At 38.5% G+C, this 27,891-nt stretch overlaps 2 protein-coding genes across 7 annotated transcripts in view; one reads left to right on the top strand and one right to left on the bottom strand.

Annotated features, from left to right (window-relative positions):
* Nucleotides 1-7,361, top strand: part of IL17RB (interleukin 17 receptor B) — a 37,425-nt gene extending 30,064 nt beyond the window's left edge. For all 4 annotated transcript variants that reach the window (XM_038408638.2, XM_038408636.2, XM_038408634.2 and 1 more), the window contains 4 exons: nt 160-225; nt 1,580-1,664; nt 2,700-2,804; nt 5,652-7,361. In XM_038408638.2, coding sequence (XP_038264566.1) covers nt 160-225; nt 1,580-1,664; nt 2,700-2,804; nt 5,652-6,265 — 870 coding nt within the window. In that variant the 3' untranslated portion in view covers nt 6,266-7,361. The remainder of the gene's footprint in view (nt 1-159; nt 226-1,579; nt 1,665-2,699; nt 2,805-5,651) is intronic.
* ACTR8 (actin related protein 8) lies at nt 157-26,503 on the bottom strand. 3 transcript variants are annotated; one of them, XM_043517970.1, is made up of 14 exons: nt 25,900-26,503; nt 24,549-24,719; nt 23,367-23,477; nt 23,027-23,131; nt 21,967-22,140; nt 21,099-21,192; nt 16,033-16,165; nt 15,492-15,645; nt 13,956-14,051; nt 12,357-12,497; nt 10,405-10,669; nt 9,890-10,053; nt 9,021-9,160; nt 157-2,027 (listed from the first exon to the last, which is right to left on the bottom strand). In XM_043517970.1, exons 1-14 carry the CDS (start codon nt 26,020-26,022, stop codon nt 1,913-1,915), a joined length of 1,986 nt encoding a protein of 661 aa, XP_043373905.1. In that variant the 5' UTR covers nt 26,023-26,503; the 3' UTR covers nt 157-1,912. The 3 variants fall into 3 exon arrangements, with proteins under 3 accessions (XP_043373905.1, XP_043373906.1, XP_038264553.1); XM_043517971.1 differs by lacking the exon at nt 157-2,027 and adding an exon at nt 4,565-6,200 and having other exon boundaries at nt 25,900-26,500; XM_038408625.2 differs by lacking the exon at nt 157-2,027 and having other exon boundaries at nt 8,908-9,160; nt 25,900-26,498.
* Nucleotides 26,504-27,891: the final 1,388 nt, after the last annotated feature.

The raw sequence follows: 27,891 nt of genomic DNA, 5'->3' as shown, positions 1-27,891 counted from the left end.
CACTTAAAACAACATTTGTATATTATATTTAATAGTGTCAATAAATCTGATCAATATTTTAAATATATTTTCCCTTATTATGTATTATTTTTAAATTATTCCTTTGTGTAACACATTTGCTTCAACTTTTTTTTCTTGTTGGTTTCTATCTGCATTTAGATCAATGAAACCAGAACTTCTGTTAGAATACCAGTGAGTGATCAAAGCAACAATATTTCTGTACAGGTAAAGTTCAATTTTGATTGAATTTGCAATGGAAAAAGTAGCTTCTTTAAAATGAATGAATTGTATGCAAATACTACATTGTTTCTGACTAATGTCTAGTAAACCTGTGTGCAATACCATGTAACTCTTGATTTCAAGTTCACCTTTGTACTGCATTAAATGAACATCATGGACATGGATTACTGGACATAAGTTTTGTTTCTACTAACAGTGATTAAATAAACTGCACAGTATAAATCTCCTGGGCTACAATGCTTAAGACAAACATGTTTAATATATTTACACTGAGGTCTTGGTATTACTGGGGTGTTTTTCAGATCCACACTCATAGAACTGTTTTCAGATTCTTGCCTTTTGGGGATATATGTGCGAAGATCTAGATGTGGGAACAACTAAGACAAACAGATGAATCTATAATCCTGTAGTTTCTATTTCCTTAAAATTGCTTCACTGCACAGAGCAGTTAAGCAGGGAAATGTATTATCTGGAGTTTATATTTATTCTTAAAAAATCTACAAGTGACTGTATTCTAAATTGGTCCATTTAAGGTTGGGATCATGTATTCTTGTTCTGTATACGCAACGGTCTGGTTCATAATAAACTGTAGGATAAGAAGCTGTACCATAGAAATCAATAGGCGTTTTCTCATTAATTTCAGTGCGTGCCCAAAATGTGGTTGCATATAAACTATTGGTACAAATTGAGGTTTTTATATGACGGTATAGCAGCCTATTTTCAATTATATACCTTACTCTGACCTCAACTCCAATAAGTCTCAGATGCATTTCCCAGTTATAGAACCACCAGAGAATATAGAAAAGTCTTGACTCTTACTAAGTACAGCTTCATAAAGAGCATATATTAATACTATATTTTGCCTTTAGTCTGAGAAGACACATGTACTGGTCTCTTTATTCCTGTTATCAATGTGCATCATTTAAATGGACACAGGCAGTTTGAGCCCCAAATCTAGGTTTTATTGAAATTACTAAAATGAAAAGAAGTGGTTCAATGGAATTCTTTCTAAAACTATTTAATTTTAACAAATGTATTGTTTAAATATTCCCAATTAGTGTTTGCAACCTAGGCATTACAGTAGTATGGTCATGCACAAGATAAACCAGCAGAATAAACAGTGAAAAGGAAATTACTCTTTCGTTTTAGTCATATAAGTTATTAGTAAGGAAAGTACTTTTTAAGTTTATATATTGTCACATGATAAAGTCTCTTTAAGAAACTCAGTAGTCAGAATAGGACACCAAAGGGCCAAACAGGATAAAAGAAACAGGAAGGAATAAAGCTGTCACTAAGTATTTATTTGTCTGCATATTAGAATTTTTCTTTTTTTCTTTAGATAATTCCTTATTTTGCTAAATGTGAATATGATTGTCGAAGGCACAAAGGAACCCTAACAATGTGTGTTCAAAACCACAGTAATGGTTAGTTGAATATTTATCAGTATTCAAAATAGATGAAGTAGGAATTATAGCTTGTTCTGTCTCTTACTATGTCCACTGACCTACCATTGTGTGTCTCTTACGCTTTCAAGTCTAGAGCAGTTACTCTTTGTAAAGAAAAATTTGAATTTCAGAGACTTCTTTAACGATCCTTCCCTAGGGACTGCAGCTTGACGTGGTAGAAAGGCTTCTGTGTTCCAATGCCCCTCAGAGCTGTGGTGGCAGCAGTTTTAACTTCTGGAAGGGCCACCTAAACTGGACAGGTCAAAGGGTAGTAGATCAGATGGACAGCAATCCACTGGTCCACAAGGTTGGGGGGGTTGAGCAATAGGCCAATAACCTATCCTTGATTTAAAAAAAAAAAAGTTAAGTTATTGAAACACAGATTCGCCATTTTGCCAAACAGCATGATAGCCCAGGATGCGAAAGTCTTGTTTGTACCCTAAGCAACATCTGGCAACATGGGAAGGATTAACATTAAGGCTAAGTAGATGATGAGCACTCTAGGATCATATACTGTACCTCTGGCAGTCCCTTTGAAGTCCTTGGTCTACTTTGTCTTTCATTATTCTTCCTCTTACAGCACTCCTTCCAAAATATTTGTTTTCGTGCTAAATACATTCCATATTTAAACTATAATAATTAAAGCCAGTTAACACTATCAGTGCTGAAAAAATAGCAGAGGGAGGTCAGAATGACGCATGGGATGTCAGCCTGCTGGGAGGAGGAAGTATTTGCCAGTCTCTGGCAGGGACATGGAAGGAAACTTAAGGGAGTAGGATGGGAAGAAGATGGCACCTGCTTCAGTGTAGAGAACAGGGTTTCTCAAGTTCCTCAGCAAGTGTTAACATTTCTGCATAACCTTTGTGGGGAAGTCATATTTTAGTGCATTTCTCTTTCATGTATAAAGCCTGGAAATGCTTAGTTCAATTGTTAAGTAACCAAAAGCCTTTTTTCCTTTTAAGTCAATTATTCAAAAGGCTCCTCCCTGAAGACTTATGGTTCTCTCTCTTTTAGGGACCATCACAATTGATTCATCTGGAAGATATGTGTGTTTCATCCTTGCTGCTTTATTTGTAATTGTGTGTGTGATTGCTGCTGTAGTATTTTTCAGGAACTGTGGTAAGACCTTTACTTACTCTTTTGAAAAAGCTGTACTTTAAGGTTCTTTAATCTTTGCCTCAGCTTCCTTTTAGTGAGACAGTTCATATTAAAGGTGTTGCAGTGCATTTATATATCATATCTTTTAAATATCACAACAAGCAAGCATTACTATACTCTAATTTATAAAACTCTTAGCCCGCCCTTCACTTATATGTCAATTTCAGGGTAAATGTTCGATCCTATAACTATTTATATTAAAAACAAAACCAACAACAACAACAGTAGTTTAAAAATTACCTAAAATACAAATTGTGCCCAATTCTAGGGCTCACTAGATCATTACTTGTTTTGTATGCATGTCTCTAGAGGAGATAAAAGAATGGCAAGGTGGGAAGAGAAGACTTATGTTTTAGGTGCAAACCAGAAGTAGAAAAGTCTCAGATGACATCATTTATAAGAAGCAGTGCCTCAAGCAAAGCCCATATAGAACTAAGATAAACTTAGAGAAGCCACCATACTGGATCACACCAGTGACTTCTCCAGTTCGGTATCTCATCTATGACAACGCCTAATACCAGATGCTTGAGAGGAAAGTGCAAGAGACTTCACTTATGAAATAACTTGCACATAAGAGAACTTTCTTCCGAAACCCGCAAGATTAGTGGCTAGCTTGGTTTATGCCATGAAACACAAGGGTTTATACCTCTGATTTTCTGTAGATATTCTCATCATCAACATAAGTTTTTAATGCTACTAGGGGGCTCTCTCTTGCCTCAGTGGTAATGTGTGTCAATGAATTAAACAGGTTATAATTCAGTGGGTTAAAAAAGTATTTCATTTTGCCAGTTTTACATGTCATCTTTCAGTTTCATTGACTGTCATATATCACAACAGAAGCCTGAGGTTTTTGTTTGAGTAGCAGCCGTGTTAGTCTGTATCTGCAAAAAGAACAGGAGTACTTGTGGCACCATGTTAGTCTCTAAGGTGCCACAAGTACTCAACAAGTTGCCACAGGTACTCCTGTTCTTTTTGAGGTTTTTGTGGAGCTGTCCCAAGGATGCCCAAGTCTTTTTCCTTCCATCTCTTGGTGGTAGTTAATCCAATACCCCACAATGCCTATTAAAATTTTTTCATTTCAGTGGGCATGACCTTGTAATTGTCAGCATGGCCTTTCAGCAGCTATTGTGCTGCCCATTCTCCTAGCTTTTTTAGATCACTTTGATACTCATGACAGCTTTTGCCAGTCTTGACTAACCTAAATAAATGTCATCTGCAAATTTTGCCCACCACCCTCCCGATCATTTTCCACTTGAATAATAAATATAGTAAACACCAGTTCTATTAGGGAATATGGATATTCCCCAACTCTTTGCTACGTTTAAAACTGATAATTTATTCCTGCTCTTTGTTTTGATTTTTAACCAGTTTCTTTACTTCTTACCTACCTCCACCTACTTTTCTTAATTGCCTCTGGTGAGGGACTTTATTAGAGGCTCTTAGGAAGTCCAAATAAATTATATCAACTGGATGCTTTCCTTAATCCACTGTTTTTTTTACATGAAGAATTCTACTAATGTGCCATGATTTTTCTGTACAGAAGCCAGGACTGTCTTATATACTATCACATTAATCTAGGTATTTTACAACCCTAAATATTTCAACCAGTTAGTCACATTTAAGTAAAGGTCACTAGTCTGGAATTCTAAGGATAAGTCTTGAAGCTTTTTTTTTAAAAAGGCACATTTTACTACCCTCCAGTCTTCTGATATAGGTACCTAGTGCCTATTTTTGTTAGCCCCATGATTCCTCATTCAGAACTATTTGCTTATCAGGTCCTGGTAATTTTTTTGCTGCTCATCTCAGTTTGCTGAGCACCTTCTAACCCCTTAGTTTTAGACAACATCTCATCTTTATTATCTGAAAAGAGTAGGTATCGCCCCAACTTCCTCTGTGGTGAAGAATGAAGCAAAGAAACCATTTAACGTCTCTGCAATGGCCTTGTTCTCCTCAAATGCTCCCTCTTAGCTCTCTGGTAGTTCAGCAATCCCACCCATTTTCATGTAATCTTCCTGCTTCAGCTATACTGAGAGTTTCTTTAGCTAATTTCCTGCTTAGATCTCCTAGTTTCCATCCCACACTTTACCTATTAGAATTATGCTTCTAAAATACAGAGAAACAAAACTGGGGGTATAGTCCTTACTAAACTGATCATCTTTGGTCTTAGCTAGAGATTATACCACTTGACAAATACCTAGACTAGCTCTTGGATACTCACTGTATAGGCAGCATGCACTTTATTTCAGCACACTATGTTTTATTACACTTCCTCTCACTTTTGCTTTAAAAGTCATGGCAATAAATTGCCAGGGAGAAGTTTAAACCACATCCTCAACATGAGAAACTAAATTAGCCATAAAAATAATTCTGTACCATTGAGTTCGGAAAATAACATTGCAGTTTTCAGAGTGAGGACACAGTTTTACATTAAATGGCACAAAACTGTTTATAGCACTGTTACAGAAAGGTGACTGAGACACAATGGAACCTGTACTGTCTTGCACTAGTAAAAACTGTTTTGTCAATCTATTTTCAGCATTGGTTCATGGGAACACATTGACTTATTTGCCAACCAGTGTCAGCTGTTTCCTAGTAGACAGGGTTTGGAGTCAAAATGAGGGTTGATTTAGTGATTGACTTGCATAATGTAATCTTTTTAAAAAAGAACCTTCTGGCATAAATCTTTTTTTACAAGTACATAACTCCTCCATAGCTCGTTTAGGAAGTCATTCAAATGTTGATTTTATTTGCTGCTAAGGATGTTTAAATTCAATACAGTATATATATATATATTTTTTTTATTAACAGATACAAAGAAAATGCTTTTCCATCATGCAGAGCTACAGCAACCTGTTAAAGTACTGGTTATATATCCAAAAGAAGTGTGTTTTCAGCATACTGTCCTGGCTTTTGCTGAATTTCTGCACAAGCACTGTCAAAGTGATGTCATTATCGATATGTGGCAGAAAAGGAGAATTGCTGAACAAGGCCCAGTACAATGGCTTGCTATTCAGAAAGAAACTGCAGATAAGATAATTTTCCTCAGTTCAAGCTATATCATTACTGAGTGTGATACTGTTTGCTACAAAAGCACAGACAGCCACAAAGATAACTCTGAGTGTATGTTCACTCTTGCATTTAACCTCTTCTGCAGCGATATGAAAAATATGTCTTCTCTGCACAAGTACATGGTGGTTTCTTTCAATGAAATAAATTCAAAAGACACTCTCCCAAGTCCTCTGAACACCTGTCCAAAATATTGTCTTATGAAGGACATTGACATCTTTCGTAGAGATCTTTCTAGTTCACAGAGGCAGGCCCATAGCACAAATACAAAATTAGTGCGTGGCTGGAGACCTAGCATCAAATATATACAAACTGAGAAATACAATAGACAAAGTCTCAGCAGCAGAAGAATATGATTTTGTAAGGCACTTGATGGATTTAAAATGAGTTTGCTTGGGTGAAATTAATTCTGGATAAAACATGCTTTACTTTCAGCCTCTTAATTGCAGGATCAGGGCAAAAATCAGTTAAGAGAAACTGAAGCTATAAAAGTCTGCATCGGAGAGGTAGCTATCCATTCACCAGTGTATTGTAAACTCCTTTATATAAATTAGGAAGAAATATTTAAAGCTAGTCATTTAATTGTAAAGCTAGTTTTTAAAATTAAGGAAAAGAGTATAGAATGAAAAGCTAGGTACGGTGAGTTTGACATGGAATCATCATTACTATATTGTATTTGGAAAACAAAAACTTTTTAAAAATTAATGGTCCTATAGACTTTGGGGAATGATTTGGTTTTATGTTTAAAACACATTCTAAAAAAGGAGAAAAATAGGTAAATTAGAACATGAAGGGAAAATATCTTGAATCACTTTCTGACGAGAGGAGAAAAATTACCATTTTCTGTGTTTCATAAGATAGGTTTTTTCCCTTAATCTACGTACTGGATTTAATTTGACTAAAACTTCATGTCCTCCTCTGGACTGTTAATGCTATAAAAGATTATTATACTCCTCTGCGATAAATTTGTGTCTGAATAAGTTTTGTAGTGTAAATAAAGGACTTAATACATTTATGTAATGGTTATAGCAGTTCTCTTCCTGGAGGTCCTGACGCTCAACTGCTAAGGAACTTAAGTGTATTTAAGAAGCAACACTTGTTTCCCCACCCTGACTGCAAGAAGGAAACAACTGGATAGGCCATTAATACCCATGTTTGGTTCATGAAATCATCTGCCACATGTACAAGTCAAGCCCCACTGATAACCATGTGGAATTATGAAACGTTTATTGTACGGAACCCATTTGAAGTCTATCAAATCAAATACGATCTCTGTAAATATGTACATTTTCTGTAATACGGTTCATCTACTGCATTTTAAAAAATTAAATAAATTGTTTTATACAGTTAGATTTGTAGACCCTTTTTGTTACAGCAAAACTAGCAACAATATTTAACTTGGACAGACAAAGATACCAGACTGGGTATTCATTGGTTATGCTTCCAGTATCTTGGGACGAAAAAAAGTCAGACACAGACTGTCTTCAGCTACCTGCAACAAATGTACAGGAATGGCACACTGATATAGCTCACTGCTTTTATCTTAAGATTACACCATGTTTTAACATTAATGCATTTTCCAAGAGAACTTTCAGTGACAGGAAAATTAGCTCTTAAAAAGAACACATTTTCTTTTGTTTTTAAAAAAAAAGTAGATGCCTCTTTGGTAGTCACTAAAATGCTAGAAGTATCCCTATGACATTTATATTTATAGTCTAGAGTAGATTGCTATAACAGACAGGGTGGGATAAGCCACAACGGACTAAGCGCTAGCAGTGCAGGAATGTCTGGGCATACTCCCCCATAATGCTGAATGTTGCCATCAAATAGTTGTGGGGTCGGATTAACAGTAGCAGGGTAGTACCACTGTGGGTGAGCTGGAGATTTCAAAATTGTCACTTCAGATAACATTTGATAACTTTTTACAGTTCGTGTACGGCTTTTTTGCCTATTTATGCAGTGGATAGTAATGAGAAGGATTTCAGTTTCATGATCTTCATCCTTCTGTGTGAATAAGGGCTACCTATCAAAGGTGAGCTCCTGCTGCCTGTACTGTGATAGCACTGAACATTGGTGTGCTGGCTCTGATGCAGTGTTTTGGGGATATTTTAAGGGGGTAGGAGCCAATAACTGTGTCGATGATTTCCTGACAGTGAAAACATGTAAGAAAATAGGTGAAATACAGTTCAATTGTTATAGAGAAATGGTCTTTTTCTCTTTGAAGTTAGCACTGATTCTGGAAGAACACACACCACTAGGAAGAGTAGCTGTAAGCTGCTACTCATTTTAGTAATTACTAATCATTTAACAGGGATGATGATATGTGTATCTTGTATTTATTTTGTTCCATTTTTTTCATTAAAATTATCCAATTAAAGTATTTGTAACCACCAGAAGTTTGTATATTTATATGGACAAAAACTCTACATGGATTCTTTTCTAAACAACAAAAGAAGTGTGAGACGTAACATTTCATTAAATAAAATTCATGAAGATCATACAGAAGGAAAAAGCTTTAAGATACTTACTTTGTTCCTCAACAGTACTTAATTTCACTTAATTTCACCAGAACAACGTTCTGGTCTTAATCGTTTAAAATGTTTAAGAAGAGGAGTTATATCCATTACATTTTAAATCAGTCCTACTAAGAGGCACTGCAATTTTCCTTTAAAAGCTTCCAGATCTAGACTTACTGCTTCTAAAGTTAAGACCAAATCATTCAGTATAATGTTACTTATTTACAAATGCATGTCTGTCTGTATGCCACTTTAGTATTTTATACACTAAGTTTGACTTGTGACATAACTATTTATAATTTATTTGGATAAAGCAGGAGCACCCATATGCACAGAAATCTGTATGTAAAAAGCCAAACACTTGGGATTTTTAAGGTGCCTATGCATTTTAGGCACTTACTTCCCTTTTGACTCAATAAGATTTTGGCACATATTTCAGGCTGTTCTGAAAAACCTCAGCCAAAAACTAGCATATTTAAAAAAAAAAAAAATTTCAAACCGCAAGCAGGGGAAATGAGCTTTCTTTGGACAACAGGACAATTTTGAAAAGTAATATTCAGTTAATTGAGGTTCCACTATAATCTCATTAGATTACCACACAAATGCAGCTCTCTCACGTAACATCCGGACACCAAAGCGTTGCCATTCTCGCTGATATATCCATAGCTCCTGGGTTGTATCCAGGCAGGCCAAAACTGCACCTCCTTTCCATGCAATCAACCGTGGATCCATATCCTAAAATTAAGAACAAGGATTGCATAAAAATTACGGATGTTGATTTTCAGAGGTACTAAATACTGGCAGCTCCCCTTTAATGTAATGGAAGTTCACTCAGCACCTTTGAAAAAATCAGGCCAAAAATTTCCCCAAATGTTTTTGTGTGATAAACCTAAATATTTTCACCATATTTAATTTATTAAGGAACTTGGAAGTCACTGATTTTACAGTGTGTCAATAAGGAAAATCAACCCTCGCTAGTAAAACTAATGAAAAAGGGAATACTTACAGTTTGTTTTAGAAATTTAGCTGATTAATGCCAATTATTATTTACACACAATACTATGCATCCTCTTATATTTCTTACTCTTCCTTCTTTGCTAATGTTAACTCACGTTACTGACAAGCAGACAGGATTAGTTATCTTTTACCATATTCCTCATGGCCACTCCAAGTCCCTTTTCCTAAAACTAACTTAACCAACAGCTAGTAAAGTTTCTTATTCTGAAAGAAGCAATTAGCACTAATCTATCAATTGTAAGGCTACTATAACTAGCCATTCTACCTCCAGATATACATATCTGTAGTGGTAGCTCATAGTATAGTGATCTGAAAAACAATCTGATCTCAGGTATCCCATAAGGCATGTAACTAAACTGTGATAGCTCGGAAATAACAGATTTTTAAACCTTTAGATTCCAAATAGTCTATGAATAGTTCATTAATTCAGCTTCATTAACATCATACCTTAGGTCTTGTAATGACTTCTACATTTTCAACAACTCTTCTGAAAGAAGGAGGCATTTTGTTGAGAATTCGGTGCTGAAGAAATTCCTGAGCTTTATGAAACATCAGACCTCCTCCCACTACTAGGATAGAACTATACATCTTCTTTTTGGTATCATCAGATGCTGGAATGATACGATAGATAGATATAGATATATAAATATAAAAATGAAGTGCTAATATTACCTAAACTTGGATTATGAAGAACTGCATAAAAGTCAAAGTAGTTAGGATTAGCGAAAGTTATTGTAGAAGCAGACGTTTCTCAGTTACTAACAACATGAAGATATTTAACAAAAATGAGCTTTCATAAAGCTCTGGAAATGAGAGACAGTACAGCAATTTATTTTCTAGACGACAAAGCTAAAGGAGAGAATTCTAGTTTCTGTAAGGTAATGAAAGATGTTGGAATTTGGTATGAATCTGGACCAAGTGATTGGGCTCTAATGACAGTATTATGCAAATATAGTTCTTACCACAGCAGTCAATACTATGAAGAATGGCTTTGTCAAGGCCTAGTGCTTTGCCTTCAAACTGGGATATAGCGGTTTTCCTGGACATGTGTGCTGCTAGGGGTTCCTCAGATTCATTTCCAGCTATTATACAATCACTCTGAGAGGATCCCAGTTCCACTTCTTGTGGATACATCCTCTCTGAATTGTCTGAGGACTGGCCACGCAAGTCTCCCTCAAATCCACCAGGCTTGGACATGGACTTCCTATCAGCTGTAGCTTTCGCAGACTTAAAAACAAAATAATAAATTGGTAAGTTAATTTTATTAATTAAAAAAATTCATTTCAAATCCTTGCAGGTTGCTTTGGCATGGAACAGCATTCTAATGACAAATAATATAGCACTAATTTTTCTTTTGCTTCTCTTTAGCTTGCTGAAAAGAACAGTTGAATGTTGCATTTCCACCCCATACAAATATTATTCTAAACCACAACTTTTAAAAAAAATCTTTTTCGAAGTCCATCAAACATTTCAAATGGGTATCATAGCATAAAGTCATAACGTAGTTTCCACAAATACAGAAGTTTTATCTACTGGCTTGTCTACACATAGTTAAAAGAGTATAACCCCTTAGCGTGGATACAGTTATACTTGTATAAGAGGTGCTTATATCAGTTTAATTTAGACCTGGTCTACACTAGAAAACTAGGTCACTATGTGACATAGTTAAACAGACCTAAGGCCCCATGTAGACAGTGCCTGGTCGATGGATGAATTCTCCTCTCGACCTCGCTACCGCCTCTCAGGAAGGTGGATTACCTACACTGACAGGAGAACCCCTCCCGTTAGCGTAGATAGCGTCTATACTGCAGTGCTGCTGCTATGCCGCTGTAGCGTTTCAAAGTGTAGACAAGCCATTATTCTCACATATTCTAAACCCATATAGTTTTAACAGTACAAAAACTCTGTAGATTTGCCTTAAATTGATACAAAATCCTATACATTTGCCTGTTACAAATCAGTTAATTTTTTTTAGCCCGTAGTTTTATAGTAGTTAAAGGATTTGTGTACATTTTAAATTATTCCCATTACTTAATATTTATGAAGTGCTCGAAGTGCGGTATAATTATTTAAAATTATTTATAATTCAATGTAAACAGGTTTTTTTAATAAGTCTTTGTGAAAAAGAAATGCTAATTATGAGAGATTTCATTTACTACAAAAACATGTGCTGAATGTCTCCACTACTCAGGCCAAGAGTGACATTTAGCACATAATTACAAAATTAACCTTCTACAATTATTACAAAGCATGCTAAAGATGCTGCCTTTCAGATGAGATGAGGCAGAGATCCTGACTAGGTATAGTTGGTGAAAACTCCATGGCAATTTCCACAAAACTGTGTTAGCTTCAGTGTTCTGGGCAAATTCTAAGATGGGCAATTACATTTTGGCTTATGTAAGCTGCCTCTGTTGTTTCTAGTGGACAAGTTATTCTTCAGTTCCCTAAAACCTGTTCTTTAATGCTTTGGACACAGAACAGCTGCCATTTCTCAACTTAAGAGATGGCTGCTTTTCAATGGTGGGTGAAACACACATAGGTAAAGTAATTATGTTTATTCCCCCCTCCAATCCCCTCCCAAACTGTTCCTCAGATGTTCTTGTCAACAGCTGGAAATGGCCCACCTTGATTATCACTACAAAAGGTTTTCCCCCCCCCAGCTCTCCTGCTGGTAATAGCTCACCTTACCTGATCACTCTTGTTACAGTGTGTATGGTAACACCCATTGTTTCATGTTTTCTATGTATATAAATCTCCCCACTCTATTTTCCACTGAATGCATTCCATGAAGTGAGCTGTAGCTCACGAAAGCTTATGCTGAAATAAATTTGTTAGTCTCTAAGGTGCCACAAGTACTCCTTTTCTTTTTCCTAGGTAAATGGTAGTTTTCTGTGAAAACTAAACATTAACACACCTGCTCTTGTTTACTTTGGGTAGCTAATAGATAATGTTCATCATGAGGATCCTCTGGGTCACCTTGTGACCTGTGTTGCAAAGATGTCATTTTCTGCCCAACAATTCCAAAAGTTGCTGGATAAAACAGAGCCATCGGAGCCTGGGTAGTAAAAGATGAAAAAGTTTAATACAATCTTCTGTTTAAACAAATATTTTTGAAGTTCAATGTTTGTCCATTAACAAATATTCTTTTTAAAATAAAGCCTAATAATTTTTTACTGAATTTACAATGTAAAAAGCGTCTCATGCCTCAGAATCAACAGATTACTACTTTGTTTCAAATAGCCTCTTAACAGGGAGAAGTAACTGAGTTTTCTTTAAAAAACGAAGTTGTAAACCATTAAAAAAAACCAACCAGGTACACCCGCATATTATATATATGTTAAATGGTATCAGACTGTCAACTAGTGTTCATCAGCATTGCAGGTGTATTACAAAAAGTCATAGTAGTGAGAGATGAAAAAAAACGTTCAGCATTCATCATCAAGTATAGGATGTAGGACCACAGATAGGAGGCATGTCAGATACTTAATTGGTGTTAGCCATAAGACAGAGAGGTAATGAGATGGTCACCAGTGATGTATTAGAGATGCTCCTATCTACAGCAAATTGATTTTAACAGCTTTTAACAAAGTGCCCATAAGCACTTTTAAAGCATACAACCTCTGTAGGGTACATCCACTAAAATGTGACATAGCAAGAGGCAGTTTAGTAAGGCATTCCATGGAGTACTGGGCAATGGGGCATATGCTGTGGGAGGGTAGTGACAGATATGCATCCTCCGTACATTATTGCCAGAAGTTGAATATGGGCGTCAGGGGACAGAACTCTTGGTGATTACCTGTTCTGTTCATTCCCTCTGGGGCACCTGGCATTGGCCACTGTCAGAAGACAGGATGCTAGGTTAGATAGACCATTGGTCTGACCCAGTATGGCCATTCTTAAAGTTGTGGCAAGGCACCTCTTTTGTCTTGCCAGACTTAGTGTTTCCCCCTCTTGTGATGGTGGGCCTGGGGTAATAAGCCCCACTCAGCCAAGGGTTGTCTTCCCCCTTCTATGCTCCCTTGATCATATTTTCAGGATAGGACTGAGAGTCGGCCTAAGGGGTGATCCTCCACCAAACGAAAGGAAACAGGTCTCCTGAACAAAGACCCCAGAGGGGTACCTTTCGCTGCCCCTCTCGCTGGGGCAAGGTATCATCTGGTTGGTTGCCCTGGGGTGTCAGTCCTTCCCCAAGCAGGCATTCAAGTTTGGCTATTTCCCCTATGGGAAGGGGCACAGCCTCTAACCCTGGAACAGCCTATTCCCCTGCTGCCGCTGGCTGTGTGTGTCCTCCTTTGCTCTCCCGAGAGGAGGGGTTTTTAAAGCTTCAGACCATGTTTAAGTGGATTCAGGTGTCCCTAATTTGACCTGAGGTCAAACCCCTTCTCAGTTTATAGGAAAAAGGGCCTTTAACATTCTAGGGCTAATATAATCGACCTTTAAGTACCCTCTTGCAGCCATCCGGCCTGACTTCATCACAAGGTTTTATTGTTGTGCACACACATTTTGAATTTACCTGTAGTTTTTCATCCCCTAAACGGAACTGGTATAATAAGGCTGGAGAGTCTGGATGACGAATCTGAAACTCATGGTCTTGCAATCCAGAAATATCCTATTTTTAATGGAATATAGCAAAAAGGTAATCAATTCTGTAGAGTCTAAGATCCCTATCTCAAAGCTTTTTACTTGTATTCATCAAGACAAACAACTAATGAAACTCACTTATGAATCTGAATTTTGTTTGTATTTCCTGTTTTCCAAAGCCTTTGTCCTGCAACAGGATCTGCTAATGCACCCTTTTCTGCATGCAGATTCCCACTGAAGTCAACATGGCTGTCTTGGGTAATGGAATCCATGGTAGCAGATCCTGTTGTAGGACTGGGGCCTAAAATGGGAACTATGTGACTCAACAACCCAGAGGATTAACTGAACCACATGGAAGGAGCTTAGCAAGAAGCTTGCTGGAGGGGGGGGGGAGACCTCAATACTGATGCAAAAATTATATTAATAACAGTTTAACTTATTTTTAATTAGGACATTACAAACTTGTTTTCACCTTTACTAAAAATTAAGACATAGCTTCAAGTATGTCATAGCCAGGATGTTTGGAAACATAATAACGAATATGTTTAGTTAGTTATGTTACAAAATATTAAAGCTAATCAAAGAAATTCCAAAAGATTTCTGCTTCCATCTCTCAAGGACAAGCAAATATCAAAATGACAAACCATGTCAGGCATGCATGTTTTAAGTACAGGCCAAAGTGTGAAAAAAGAATGTAATGTGTGTTATCAGAGCCATAAATCTAAATTGTAAAGTGGCTATACCAACACCTTCTTTTCAAAGGAAAATCTCTGCTTGTGTTTTTGAACTCCAGGAAAAACATGTGGAGTTGGAAGTGTTTTAAACTTTTGTTGATTTCTTAAATGTTGAAATGGCAAACACCTTTAGAGATGTATGTGCACAAATATTTTGTATCTAAATGCAAGAGTTCATGTACTAACTGCCTGGTATCATGATTATAAGACAATGAAATGTTTTATGCACAAATATAGCAAGGTCATTTGATGCTACAACTGGATACTAACATTAGAAGCCTTTTAAGTATACTTTATACCAGAGGTCCCCAACGAGGTGCCCGCGGGCACAATGGCACTTGCCAGTGCAATGGCGCCCGCCAGGGAAGTTGTGTGCGCCTGCAGGATACCATGCCACCGAAATGCCGCTGTTAAGCGCGGCCACCTGAGAACTGCCTGCCGAAATGCCACCGAGAATGCTGCCATTTCTCAGCGGCATTTCAGTGGCGAGGCTTCTTTCCGCTGCCGCTTCTTGGCGGCGGGGTGTTTGGCGCCCGCCACAGTCTGTTGGGAACAGGAATGTGCTATTCCCACAGAAAGGTTGGGGACCAATGCTTTATACTAATGTGGAATTAACTAATTAATTACTAATAATGCACAAGCAAATCCTCATCCAACTCAGGAAGACAAAATAATCATTGTTCCAAAAACTGTCATGTAGAATCAACAACTTAAGCTTAAGACTTTTTCCCCACCTGGTCTAAATGACAAAATGTCTCTTTTAAGTGCTGAAGGAGAAGGCAGTCCATTTTATTAGCTAACTGACAATCCCTGTAAGGAAACCCAGCTCGCTGCATAAGCCAGTAAAAACACCTTGATACATCAGACCCACCATATGCAAGGCACAACCTAAAACAAAGAGAAAGTAACAGGTGAACATTAATTTATTCATCTAGCCCAGAGCTAACATCATGTATCAGCCTAAAAGTGAACATGTACGATATTGTGCTCATGACTTCCACATAGTTTACATGGCACGTAGGGCCAGCTCCTGCTCTCTTTACAGGAGCAAAAAAACTCTCCGATATGAATCATATAGTAGAATGGGATGCTCCTGTTGTGAAAGTCATAAGTATTAAACCAAAAAACAATTATCTACATTAATACAGTGTTGCCCTTATGTATATCTACTCATAAATCCTTCTTACTTTAAAAACAAGTACTGTAAGATAAAACATCCCCATCCCACCCTCATTAGTGGTTTTGTAGTAATTTTGCTCATAAAGAAAAAGTTACCGGGTGTTACGGTGTGAAACGCCATCCTCTACACAGCAAACACTTGTCTTCTGATCCCCTACATCTACTATACACGCACTACCTAAGCCACTTCCAAAAGTAGCACAGACAGACTCCTGATGGACCACTATACCTAAAAATATGAGAGGAAGATTAAGTCTGGTTTTAAACCAAGCTCCAGACATTTAAAGTAAATGCTTAGTTTTTGTGTAGTAGATTTTTAAAATATATAACACTGAGATCCTGTATTGAAAGTTTAAATTGTGCAAAAATAGCCACATTTGCCAGGAAAAGTTTTCACCTTCCCATTGGTGAAGAGATCTTTTAAGCCTTTAGGAAAGATAAATTAAGGGTGAAGTGGAAGTCTACATTGAAACTTTCCTTGCTTTTATGGGTTTAAGAAAAAATCTGGACCTAACATTAACCTTAATTTTGTAGTGGGTATTAAAGGGCTTCAATTACCAGTCGCAGGCTGTGACACTTTGAGGTTCAACCCGGACCAACAGGGGGTCATGTCGCCAACTGGCCTGCAACTCTGAATGCCTTAAATGCTATGCTGCTGTGGTTCACATCCCTGACACCAACAGCCAGCCTACAAGCATGCAGGTCACACCTTGGCTTCCACTGCCCAATTACTTTTTGCAGGGTGAGCCCAACATTCCCCCAGCCCCAAATTTCCTCAAAACTGTCTGCCCTGTGGTGTCCACCTCTCCTGGAACTGTCACAGAAGTTAAGTTTTCTGCTCCTTTAAAAAGAAAGTAAACAGCAGCTCATTACTTTAACTGGGGTTTGAGAAACTTATTTCAATCAAAGCACTGCACTGGTTTATAAAACATTTGCTAACAAATTCATAGGTTTAAGTTACATCAAATAGAAGGAATAAGGATAGAAATGGTTACAAATGAACAAAAGTAGAAATATGCTTCTAAAACAAACTTAATTTCAGTAAGTTACAATCTTTGCCTAAGCAGTTTTCTCACCTACACTCAGATTCCAGAAAGAAAAGGAGTACTTGTGGCACCTTAGAGACTAACAAATTTATTTGAGCATAAGCTTTCGTGAGCTACAGCTCACTTCATTGGATGCATCATCAGCTGTAGCTCACGAAAGCTTATGCTCAAATAAATTTGTTAAGTCTCTAAGGTGTCACAAGTACTCCTTTTCTTTTTGCGAATACAGACTAACACGGCTGCTACTCTGAAACCTGTCAGATTCCAGAGACTTCAGCCCTCTTATCTGAAAGACCAAAGTTCTATGATTTCACTAACTCTAGCCCCTTCACTCCCTCAAGTGATAGATGCTAAAGTGGCTTTCTGTCCTTGCTTATATTTTCAAAAATTCAATGACCTTGCTTCAGGAGGCAAGAAGCCATGCTGGGGACTCAGCTTGCTGTGTCCACCAGGGAACTGTTAACTTCTGCAGTCTTCTCCTCTCATTGTGAGAGTTAAAAGGCTATCTAACTCACTTGCTAATTTGACGGCTATGTTTATCTTGTATGTAAATGTACCTTCCTTGTCCCTTCCCGAGGATCAGGCTGGTCAGACTAACAAATACACATTCCTTTGTTTAAGACTAACAAGATTTATGCATTGCTTGCCAAACACATTTTAAGAACATAATTCTACAGTGTATTTATAACTCTGACAACCAGCATGTGACCAGTTTGCATACCCCTCACATGAGGGGGGAGGGATAGCTCAGCAGTTTGAACGCTGGCCAGCTAAACCCAGGGTTGTGAGTTCAATCCTTGAGGGGGCCATTTAGGAATCTGGGGCAAAAATTGGGGCTTGGTCCTGCTTTGAGCAGCGGGTTGGACTAGATGACCTCCTGAGGTTCATTCCAACCCTGATATTCTATGACACCTTTTAGACACAAAATATGACAACAGTGAGTTGGTATATACGGAGTATGTCAGGCTTGACAAGAGTTGCTGACACAAAGTAAAAAGAAAAGGAGTACTTGTGGCACCTTAGAGACTAACAAATTTATTTGAGCGTAAGCTTTCGTGAGCTACAGCTCACTTCATCGGATGCATTCAGTGGAAAATACAGTGGGGAGATTTATATACACACACAGAGAACATGAAACAATGGGTTTTATCATACACACTGTAAGGAGACTAACTAAATTTGTTAGTCTCTAAGGTGCCACAAGTACTCCTTTTCTTTTTTGCGAATATAGACTAACACGGCTGCTACTCTGAAAACTGTAAAGAGAGTGATCACTTAAGATGAGCTATTACCGGCGGGGGGAGGGAGGGAAGGGAGGAAGAAAACCTTGAGTGGTGATAATCAAGGTGGGCCATTTCCAGCAGTTGACAAGAATGTCTGAGGAACAGCGGGGGGTGGGGACAGAGGGGGGGAATAACATGGGGAAATAATTTTACTTTGTGTAATGACCCATCCACTCCCAGTCTCTATTCAAGCCTAAATTAATTGTATCCAGTTTGCACATTAATTCCAATTCAGCAGTCTCTTGTTGGAGTCCGTTTCTGAAGTTTTTTTTGTTGAAGAATAGCCACTCTTAGGTCTGTAATCAAGTGACCAGAGAGATTGAAGTGTTCTCCGACTGGTTTTTGAATGTTATAATTCTTGACGTCTGATTTGTGTCCATTTATTCGTTTACGTAGAGACTGAATAAATCTCCCCCCTGTATTTTCCACTGAATGCATCCGATGAAGTGAACTGTAGCTCACGAAAGCTTATGCTCAAATAAATTTGTTAGTCTCTACGGTGCACAAGTACTCCTTTTCTTTTTGCGAATACAGACTAACACAGCTGCTACTCTGAAACCTGACACAAAGTAGTGAGCCACTAATGGGCCTCTTTGTCACACAGGGAAGACATTTTTCTTGCATTTTTGGTTTTAATCCGATCACTTCCTTTTTAAGTTTTGAGTAAGTTCTTTAAATGGATAGACAAGGTTTGATACCATGCTTCTGTGCATCCCCTTCAACCCACTTTCAACCGTCACAAATGCATTCTTCATGTTTACATCCCAGCCATACACTTTCACTTGAAGAGTACTAAACAAAGACTCCATTCAAATCCCCTTCTTCTGAACTCTGAAGGAAGAGAATTGCTCATTTTAGGCACATAGTTTGTAGAACAATATACAAGGACTAATTTTAAATGTAGGTCTTTTAAATAGACATGGAGTTTAGTAGTTACATTCAGTAATTAGTTCAGCTTAACACTGAATTAATGTTTAGGAAATGGCGCCCTCAAGTGGAGCTGATAATATTTTAACTTCTATAAATTTCCAGTATTTCATACTCATGCACCCTCATGTACACTGTGTAATCCATCAGACTTAGCCAAACAAAAACCAAAAAGGGAGGCTTTATTTTTTTTAAAAAAAACTTTGTCATCAAACAGGCTTAGAGGAACAGGAGGAAAGTTTAGAAGAATTGAATACATGTCTTTCTCAGCCTCTTGTATGTTGTTACTTTTTCCTGTATGCATAGCAATGTAGACATAAGCCTTTATTGTCAAAGAACGAACATTTTTTCTTTCCACATACCATTAAACATGTAGTATTCTCCTCATTATGGTATGCACCCCTACCAGTAAGACCTTCCAACCAAAAGCTACAGGTATGAGTTATAAAACACCTGTAAAATGAGGAAGGGACCTAATTGGCTATTTCATCTTAAAAAGCAGTAGCAAATCAATTTCATTCATATACATGTATTAAGACGCTCTGTCTTTTGCAGGTTGTTTTCCTTCCATCTATTTAAATCCCTTCCTTTTATCTTATGAATTTTCTTTATCGGATACAGAAAAGGCTAAGCAAGTTCATACTACTGGTGTCTAGCAATGAGGAGGAAACTCTTTGTTGCTGTGAGAATGCTCAGGAATAACAAACAATAAAGGATATTAAACATAAAAGCCTCTCAAGGGTAGATATGCTCTAATGGCTTGCAATTAACCTCATTTTATCATTTAGTATGTAAACTATTGTAAAACTTATTTGTTTCCACTTTCTAAGCCTCTCTTTTGAGCTTTCAAATCTATTTAAGAGCTAACACAGAAGTGGACTTTCTGGCTCTTGCAAGGACTGTTTGATAAGTTTAAACTTTAGCACTCTGTTCATACAGCAAGTTACACTGCCAGTGCTATGGTGACTCTCTAAACAAAACACAATACGACACAAAGTGAGTCTTGGACTTTCAAAAAAAAAAAATAGTTACATTACATGGAAAGTGTTAGCTTTATGAACTGGAAGGGAATTACATTTCCTTATTTCCTATAAAAAGAAGGGACTTTCAAACTAGGGGAAAAAAACATTGAACAGCAAACAATTCAACAGTTCAAAAATCAATGTACTTTATAAATATTTAAAAAAAAAATCTTCTCCTGCTTCGAGTGCAAATATTTAGATCATCCAGATACTACTTTTGTACGATCCATCAGTGAAAAGGAGAATAACACCTTGCATTTATATAGACCCTTTTTTTCAAACCTTGAAGGATCTCAACATTCTTTACACAGACACTTAACCCATCACTAAAATGCAACAGTAATAAGAAGGCAATGAGGCTTCAGACATCAGTCTGTTACCATGCAAGATACAGATGATGCCCGGGTTATGCAAGACCCGACTTATGCAAATTTGCACTTACGGAAAAAGTTCCATAAGCGAGAAATAAGATTTTCGAGTTCTGGAAATTTTTGCGTAACGTACAGGTATACGTTTCCAACTTACGCAAAATTCAAGTTATGCAAGGCTTTCCGGAATGGAACGATTGTGTAAGTCGGGGGGGGTGTCTGTATCCCATTTCAAGAGCTGCTTTATGATTTACTTTGTGTAGGCTGGTCAGGAGCAAGCCTCACCTGAAGTGATAAGTTTGGTCTTTTAGCAAGTAAATGAAGAGCATGAGTAACTTGCCATAATGCTGCTTACCAGTTAGCCCTGCCAAAAAGAGACAAGAGTTGCAATAGTGACTGGCAAGGGGTGCCAGTCTCAGAATAGAAAGTGGGTCTGGCTCAGAAATCAGATGCCTTTAAAAAAAAAATCTTTAAGCTATACAAATGAATATTAAATGCTCACTTATTCACTTTTACCTGAAAAGCCCATCTTCATTAGGATCATATGTACCACTTCTTTCACGTGTTGTTTATTATAGATGTCTGGTATTAGTAAAATGCATCTGTAATACTGAAGACAAAAGCAAATTACGGGCAGCTTTCAAATCAATGTAGAGTTCAAAACAATTCCTTTATATATGCTAGAATGCTAGATGCCCCATGGTATGCTACTGAAAAAATACAGATGTAACGGCACTGAGAAGAAGCAGAATGACTGGAGAGAGAGTGGTTATGTAAAAAAACATTTATTTTCATCATTTAAAAATTCAGTTCAATGTGGTATCAAATGTCTGTATTTACAGGAGCTTAAGAAATGTTTAAAAACATTTCATGCAATAGACATGGCAGACACAAGAAAAGCCACCTGCTCAATAAGAAAAATTAAGCAGGTTTAGCTGGGCGTGCTGTTGGTGGCCTATGATATGCAGGTCAGAGTAGATGATCTGGTGTTTCCTTCTGGCCTTTGACTCTGATTCTAGACCTCAGTCCCTTAAGAAAACTCTAATCAACCTATGAAGACAGAACAATGAAGTGAAATATTTTATGAATTTGAATGTTCAAAGATGATCCAACTTACTTTTAAAGTTTCAGTACCAAATGCTGCCCTCAGATAAGTGCACACAACTCCAAGTAAAATCCATGGGAGCAATGCATGCTGGGGGACATAATTTACCGAAAGGTTGAGAGGCAACACTGTCTGTGACAAGAGTAAGATAGGTGGCTCTTTAGTTGACACCCCCTGGAACCCTCCAGACAATGCAAGAGATGGAGCTAAAATAAAAGGCTTCAGATGTGGGTGTAGTACAAACTTACTCAGCTGAACTGAAAGTCACCATGAGCTCACCTTTAAGTCTTTCAGTGGTATTTCCAAATATTTTTGTATTACGTGCGACCAGATAACTTCAAGATCTGCTAGTACTGCAGTCAGGGAGCCGCCAGGCCCTGGGTGAAGGTTTAACTGTCCTCTTCGGATAGGCCAATGAATATTATAACAATCTAAAGGATTAACATATAGCGCCTGAAGAGAAAAGAGAAAGAAAGATTAATAATGAATGATAACAATTGTTCTGTTCATTAGCAGATACAACAGATTGCACACACACAGTGCACAATGTGGCCCTGATCCAGGATTGGGGCCCCTGTACACTACTGCAATGCTTTTAAAAGTAACTTCTTCTCAAATGGAAAGGCCTTTCCAACTACAGCGATGGGAGCATGATTGGACAATCCAATGCAGAATAGGAAAAAAAAAATGGGTAAGTAGTTAAAGATCTGAAACTAGAAATCTGAATACACATAACAATAGAAATAACCCCATGGAGTGGTTGGTAACAAATTTCAAGTATTAAACCAGACAAGAGAGAAAAAAAGTGCTTAAAAAAACCCCAAACACTCTGAAGCACTGAAGTAATCAATGAACAAACTATGCGGCATATGGTGCCTTGTGCTGATCCAGTCACCGATTTCTTGACTTTTCTGCACACTATACACAATGGGACAGTTTAATCTAGTCAATGAATAAATGCTAATTTACACACTAGCTGAAGATCTGACTTATTGCTTTTATTAACAGCTAACTAAAAAGCTTCTTGTGTTAATCATTGATGTTTTATTTGTATGAGGGAAAAACAATGGAGGAAAAGGATTCTTAAAAGAACCTATACTTTACTCTAATAAATAAGCACTTTTTCCATGTTAGGGAATTTTCATGTCATGCTAAATGACACTAAATGGTCATGTAGCCTCTTTGGGAGGATTCCACCCCCCCACCCCCCAGCTAGAGATTTCATCATTATCTACTGCTTGAATATTTAGGATAACTTGCTGTTTGATACATATTATATCAAATTGTGAATTTAAGGACAATACCAGCACCTTGTTTCAAGGGGATAGTGAACTCCTACCTCTTCTCCTACTAGATACTCAGGATGATGGGATGTATTTGTCCATTTGTTCCCAGAGCTGTGATCTAGAACAGCCGGCCGCATCTGTCTATTGTATGATCGAGACTGTAATGTAAATTAAGTCATGCATTATTAGAAAATATTTTGCCAATCATCTTTTATGCATAAGTGGAAAAATATACTGAAGGCCCATTTTGAGAATGCACTTTCCTCCTCTGTATGGCCAAGGAACATCTGTTGCTTACTGTTGCATGAACTGTTCTCCTTTTACCCTTTAGAAGATATCAAATTGAACTACTGTATAACAGAACAATTTAACAAACTATTCTGAATGAGTTACCTGATCAGGTGACACTGGTATACGCCTTGCACCATTTGACATCTTTTTGGACCATATTGCTTGGTCCACCATTTTAAGGCCATTTTGTCTTTGCTCAGTACTTTCAGGTTTCTAAACAAAAAACAAACACATACAGCATAAAAAACTCTCTTTCAAAATACAGGTAAAGTATACAACTCTGTATAATGAATACTAAAGCTGACAGTCAGTAAAATATGTGAGATCCCTACAGTGATTAAATGACAAGAGATGATGAGAATGCAAGTATGGTGAATTTACACTGACTTTTGGAAAACACACATTTGTTTCACTAGCCTAAACACACAACTTGAGTCAATTAGAGTCTTTCCATTAACTTTAATGGATATTGGACTGGGTCCGATTCCAGTGAGCTCGATGACATTGTCTATTAAATTCCACAAATATAAAATGATAGGTGTAACATGTTCAAATACTACTCTGTTCAGAAAATAAATTTTAAAAATATTTAAGATGCTAATTTGGTGAATTAATTTACATTAAAGACTCAAATTATAAATATTACTGTGTACATTTAAATTATTTAAACTACATTTGCTTGTTCAATCATATTCTTAGAAAAGATTATACAGCGTAATGTATTAAATAAATTACAAACTTCATTTTGAATGAATATGCTGCAAATGAAATCATCAGATTTTAACTTTATTCCACTCCAATCACCATTCCCAAAATATGAATTAAAGTGTGATGGGAGCAAATAAGAAGATCTGTTAAAGAGCTTGTAACGTGTGCATATGATCATTTAATGTGCTCAGAACAAGTAGAGGTACTCAAACAGTATAAACTGTGCAATTCTGTTAACTTTAGTGGAATGGCACCTGCTTATACCAACAGTATATAAGTGGTCAAGTCAACAGTACTTGACCACCAGTAATAACAAGTTCACCTAAATGCCTATTAATATATTTTCTTTGTTGTTTAGTCACAATTTTAACGGAATGGTCTTTTCTTTCATTCTTTTGATATTAGTTTTAAACAACCATATTTTGGTGTTTCTTTGGAAAAGTATGTTAGAATTTAACGACAGGGAAAATACGAAACCCACAATTCACAACCAAAAGTAAAATGAAAAAACCTGAAATAGTCAATTTTAGCTGGCCTTAAATTGTTACAATTTCTAAAATTTAACATGGCACTTACATTGAGTCCATCTCTGAGGAGCCAACTATCTTTGTACACAGGCTGTCCTTGATGTTTCTGTCTTCTTGCAATGATATGGGGAGTACTAACAGGAAGTGTGTCAGTGGCTCTCCCAATTCTCAGAGTTGTTGATCCAGGATGTATCACAACAATGAAGTTACTTTGTATTTGCTGGAAACGTTGAAATACACAGTAGTATATTACATGCGCGTCTGTAAGTGTAGTCCACTTCTGCCTATAATTGCCTAATATCTTCCTGAGTTTACAGTCATTTCTCCCTGAAATGCCACCCTCTACAAACGAAGTGCTACTAAATGTACTTTATAAAGTAGTGCTTTTTACCCCAAAGGATTTCAAAGTGCTATATATACATACAAAACCATTGAAATGCAAGTCTGGGGTGGAAAAAGACAGCCAGCTGGGATACTGACAAAATGCTTCACACTAGGAAAATTTTGTCTCCGGATGCCAAAGAGTGTGTAATGCAGGCAGATGCTAAATTTTTAGAGTAGCAGCCATGTTAGTCTGTATTCGCAAAAAGAAAAGGAGTACTTGTGGCACCTTAGAAACCTGTCATTATGCAAGGCACTGAATTTAGCCGAATGGAGTAGAAATCTATTTTTTATAAATTTGTTAGTCTCTAAGGTGCCACAAGTACTCCTTTTCTTTTTGCTAAACTTTTAATATCTCAAAACCCCTCCACAACTGATGCTTATAACTTATGTTTGCTCCAGATTTAACACGGATAAGATCAACAATGCCAATTGCACAGTTCTGAGGATGTCTCCAGCACATATTTTGAAGTACCCCATGTACCGTAGAAAGAGAGATGCCCGCCACGATCCCACATGCGGGGAAAGTCTTTGTGAAGGGGAAAACAATCCACTAGCACAGTTCACCAGAGAGGGCAACAAGGAATCTCTTTGGATTCCTAGGGCAGCCCTTTCCCTTCCGTCTCAGGGGTCTTCCCTGCGGAGCGTGCGAGTGCAGCTGCCAAGGGGAAGGAGGCACAAAGAGCCAGCCCAAGGTGGAGCACCTGTTCAGCGGGGAAGGGGCAATGCGAGGAGGAAGAAGAGAGCCGCTCGTGCAGAAAGCGGGGGGCGCGCTGGGGGCAGCAAAGGGATAGCAGCGAGAAGCGGAGAGGAGAAAGGAACAGCCTGCCGGGGAGAGACAGAGGTGACCAGACAGCTGAGTGACGTGCAGTGCTGTGGGGCGGGCGGGGGGGGGGGGGCTGGAGGAAACCCCGAGGGGAGATGGGACTTGCACCCCGAAAGAAGAGGGGGCTGGCAGACGAGCGGGCTGGGGGGACCCGCGCTGGGCCGGGCGGTCTAACCTGCCCGCCGGCACTCACCTCCTGCAGGGACTCGGGCACGGCGGCGGGGACGATGGGCCGCTTGGCTCCGCGCTGCTCCCGCTCTTTGTCCCGCTCTTTGTCTTTCCCGTTCTCCGCTTCGCCTTTCTCGGCCTGGGTCATGGCCGCCTGCGCGGGTCCCCGTCACCTCCCCGCCGGCCGAGCGACACCGAACGCGGAGGCCCGCGCGGGCCCCGCCTGCAGACAGGCCGAGCGGCAGCGCGCCCGGCGAGTCTCTGCGCCCGCTCCGGGAGGGAGGGGCGGCGAGCAGGCGCCGCGCAGCGCCCCGCGTACAGCCCCTCCCCGCGTTCCCAGGGCAAAGTCAGGCCTGGCCCATTGCTCTAGCGGCGGCTTAGGCCTCCCCTTCCCAAAGCACACGCGCCACGGAGGGGCGGTACAGTCCCAAGGCGCCCACGCCCTCCAACAAAGGCTCCGGTCCCTCCTGCAGCCCCAGGGGCCAGCGGTCGCCGTCCCCCCCTTTACTGAGTTGTCACCATAACAGCAATGACTATTCCCACCTTCATCCCCCCTTCGCCCCAATTTATATTTTTGCAAGGGTTGAATATGTTGGAAGGGCGGATACTGTCACATTCCCATTGACCACCTTGTCATCGCTGGGCCTCTCTGTAAGCAGACTATGCAATGCGACTATAGCTCGAAGGACAGGACAGTACTCTACGGGCAAGGGGTGGGGGGAATGGTGTTTATCTGCAACCAGCGGTAAAGCTGGTTTGTATGTGTCAAAGAAGTTAGAAAATGATATCATTCCCTCTCCTGGGGAACATTTGCTCAAAATTTGAAATCGCACAGGCAAACCCTCAGCTCTTAACTGTTCAAGGTCTAATCCCTTCAGAAGTCAAGAATACTCCACACTATTTATTTAGGAAAACATGCAAGTCAGATTTGATGAGAAAAAAGTCATCAAGCTAATGTAGAAAGCTACCTTTCTTAGAAACTGCATACAGAATTCAGAGAGGGTTTGTTTGTTTGTTTTTTAATATTATGCTTATTTCCCCCCAAAGCATAGTTATTGTGTGCACATTATGTAATATTAAAACATTAACTACCTCCATGCTGTGCATCTCTCTACCTGTTTTCCATGGTGGGAAGGAAGCTACTTTTATGGACCACTAACAGGATTTTTTTTTTTAAAAGGATAATCTCCATCTAACCACCAGATAGGTTGGGAAATAGGTTTTTCTTGTTACAAGAGATGGGGTTTAAAAAGAAATCTAGAAAGAAAGTCCAATACAGACAGCAACTTTGCTTTAAATGCTTATAAGTCATAGTTCTGAACTACAGGAAGAGCTGGTTTTGCCATCTGGTGACTATGGCATAATCAAATAAACAATGAATTTATACTACTCTAAAGTATAGCTTCAGTTGTTACAATAATTAACTGCCTCAGATGCTTAGAAAAAAGTTAAAATAAAACAATCACACAATAATACATAAGGCATCTGATCCTGATTTGGCCAGTTACTTACATGTGTTCCTAACTTTGAGCCCATAAGCAGTTCCTTTGAAGTCAACAGGAACACTCACATGTTGAATCAGGGACTAAACAACAAGATGATCAGAATCTTCAGTCTGAGAATATAGGTGAAAGCGGTAAACAAAATTTACACATAACTTGGGAGAAGTTCTTTTTCCTCCTCCTCTATGATGAAAACACATGGCAATAAATCTGTATTTATTCTTTAGCCTGTTTTTACTGTGAAGAAAAAAATTTTCACATGTTTGAACAGCACCAAGTACAACTGACAACTCTAAAGATGAGAAGGGCAAGACTTCGGGTTTGTCTTGCCAAGACTTCCCTGGAGCATCGTGTCACAACCCGGCTCCTCCCTACCGGTGATCAATCTAGCTGGCCACTAGGTTGATCCGGACTGGTAACTATAACATCAACTGGCGGGACTGTGCATATGTGTGACTAAAAAGCATATGCTAATTGTTGCATCTTCAATAAATGCGGTGTGTTGCCTTCTCCCC

The sequence above is a fragment of the Dermochelys coriacea genome, chromosome 7, assembly GCF_009764565.3.
Source record: "Dermochelys coriacea isolate rDerCor1 chromosome 7, rDerCor1.pri.v4, whole genome shotgun sequence".
NCBI classification, from domain to species: Eukaryota; Metazoa; Chordata; order Testudines; family Dermochelyidae; genus Dermochelys; species Dermochelys coriacea.
The sequence above is the reverse complement of the archived record's forward strand: the minus strand, read 5'-3'. Positions and strand labels throughout refer to the sequence as shown.

Excerpts from the sequence above, each read along its gene's own strand:
- ACTR8 (XM_043517970.1), bottom strand. The coding sequence starts at position 26,022 with ATGACCCAGGCCGAGAAAGGCGAAGCGGAGAACGGGAAAGACAAAGAG. Across the intron at positions 21,193-21,966 it reads TACCACTGAAAGACTTAAAG|TATTACAGATGCATTTTACT; the intron begins GTGAGCTCATGG and ends TTTTGTCTTCAG. Across the intron at positions 10,670-12,356 it reads CCCAAAGTAAACAAGAGCAG|TCTGCGAAAGCTACAGCTGA; the intron begins GTGTGTTAATGT and ends TTTGTTTTTAAG.